This window comes from Teleopsis dalmanni, chromosome 1, assembly GCF_002237135.1.
Source record: "Teleopsis dalmanni isolate 2A chromosome 1, ASM223713v2, whole genome shotgun sequence".
Classification (NCBI taxonomy): Eukaryota; Metazoa; Arthropoda; class Insecta; order Diptera; family Diopsidae; genus Teleopsis; species Teleopsis dalmanni.
Window position 1 is genome coordinate 101237076 of NC_051846.1, and position 1974 is coordinate 101239049.

The 1974-nt window shown below is 34.3% G+C and overlaps 1 protein-coding gene across 1 annotated transcript; it reads right to left on the bottom strand.

Moving 5' to 3' along the window:
* Nucleotides 1-563: 563 nt before the first annotated feature.
* Nucleotides 564-1211, bottom strand: LOC119662868. Its single transcript, XM_038072556.1, has one exon. It carries the CDS (start codon nucleotides 1209-1211, stop codon nucleotides 564-566), a length of 648 nt encoding a protein of 215 aa, XP_037928484.1.
* Nucleotides 1212-1974: the final 763 nt, after the last annotated feature.

Here is a 1974-nt window from a genome sequence, read left to right on the forward strand (position 1 = left end):
GACACCATTTTATTCCTAAAATTTTAATTGCTTGGTCGTTGTTAAATGGCATCTCTAACCCTGGTTCAATGTCTTTTATTTGGATATTCGTCAATATTTTGTTTGAAGCCCATTTTCTTAAATTAAAATCTCCCTTCCGCAATAGTTGGATTAATTCTTCTTGTATTTGTTTACATTCTTTAATAGTATTAGCACCTCCCAAACAATCGTCTACATAAAATTTTTAATTTAAGGTTTCACTTGGATAATTAAGCTAGCAGAAAGCTTAAACAACGTCTTGATGGCAAGATATGGTGCTGATACAGTACCGTATGTAATCGTGTTCAATCTATATTCTTTTATTGATTTTTTCCGATCGTTTCTCCATAAAATTCGTTGAAGATCTCTATCATCATGATAAATCAGTATTTGCCGATACATTTTTTCAATGTCAGCCGTAAAAACTATTTTAAACATTCTCCACTGAAAAAATAGAACGAATAAATTCTTTTGTAATGTAGGGCCTGTCATCATAATACTGTTCAGTGATTGTCCTGATGTCGTTTTTGCGAAGGCGTCAAACATCACTCGAAGTTTTGTTGTCGTGCTTCTTTAATAACTGCGTGATGCCGCAAATAATATACCTCTGTCTTTGGTTTCTCATTAACTTCTTTTATGTGACCCAGCTTAATGTACTGTTGCATAAAGTTCACATACTCTTGCTTTAGTGATGGATTCTTCTCAAGTCGTTCTTCTAGTGAAAAGAACCGTTTCAATGCCATCTTTATGGACTCACTTAACGTTTCTCGATCATTTTTTAGCGGCAACATAACAATGTATCGTCCTGGTTTATCGCGGGTGCAAGTTAAATCATAATGTCTCTCACAACGCCTTTCTTCTACTGTTCTTAAGTCTGCATTTGGAATTTCCTCTAATTCCCAAAATCGTTTTAAATACTTGTCTTTGTTGCCGCAAGACATGGTGCATAACGTTATTTTGTTTGTGATTGTACGCTCTACATCTAAAGTTCCTGATAATATCCTTCCAAATAGTGTGTTTTGAGCCATTAGAGACTTGTCTGGCCCTTTAATTGATCCTTCTTTAAACAGTTCTGGTAACACGTCCGACCCGATTAACAATTGTATTTCCTTTAGTTCAGCATACCAAGGATCTGCTAACTGCAATCCATCGATATGCGACCATTTTCCTGGCGTGAATTCTGCATTCGGCATTTTTGATGTGATTTTTGGTAACACTATTGATTCGATATGACAGTTCTTATTCTTATCATGTATAGATTGAATTTCTAATGAGCATTGGGCTATAACGCTTGTTGTTTGTCCATCGATACCTTTTACATGAGTTTGATAATTGATCAATGGTGTTCTGATTGATCATGCTAATTGATCTGTTATTATACAAGATTATGATCCTTGATCAAGAAGCACGCGTATCGGATTAAGTTGTTTTTAGTCCTTATAATTACCATTGGTGTTGCTAGTAAAACAGTTTTTTCCATTTGAATGTTGTACGATGCTGCTACTTCGGTTCTCGTATTGTTCTTCAATGTTGGCATCCTCTGTTTATTTAAGTTATTTGTTAATGTTGGTTTGCCTTTAACTTGTTCATGCATAAGTTGATTGTTTTTTTTTTGTGCAAATTGCACATTTTTTTTCATTCAAGCACAACTTACTAAAATGCCCACTCTGAAGGCAATTAAAACATAATTTGGCGCTCATAATCTTTTCACGACGTTCCGGCACCTTCATATTTAGAAACTTTGCACATCGAATTAATTGATGGTTACCATTAGACACCAAACATAGCGTATGTATTGTAGTTATATGAGTTTTTGTATTTACAGCTGTTGGTCGAAAATTATTATTATTTTTGCGATTCGTGTCACGAGTTACCTCCAATTCTCTAACTCTGTTCTTTAGTTTTTCAAACTTAAACTGTAACATTTCAATACTTTTCGTTAAGTCTATTGTCTCT

Excerpts from the sequence above, each read along its gene's own strand:
- LOC119662868 (XM_038072556.1), bottom strand. The coding sequence starts at position 1,211 with ATGCCGAATGCAGAATTCACGCCAGGAAAATGGTCGCATATCGATGGA.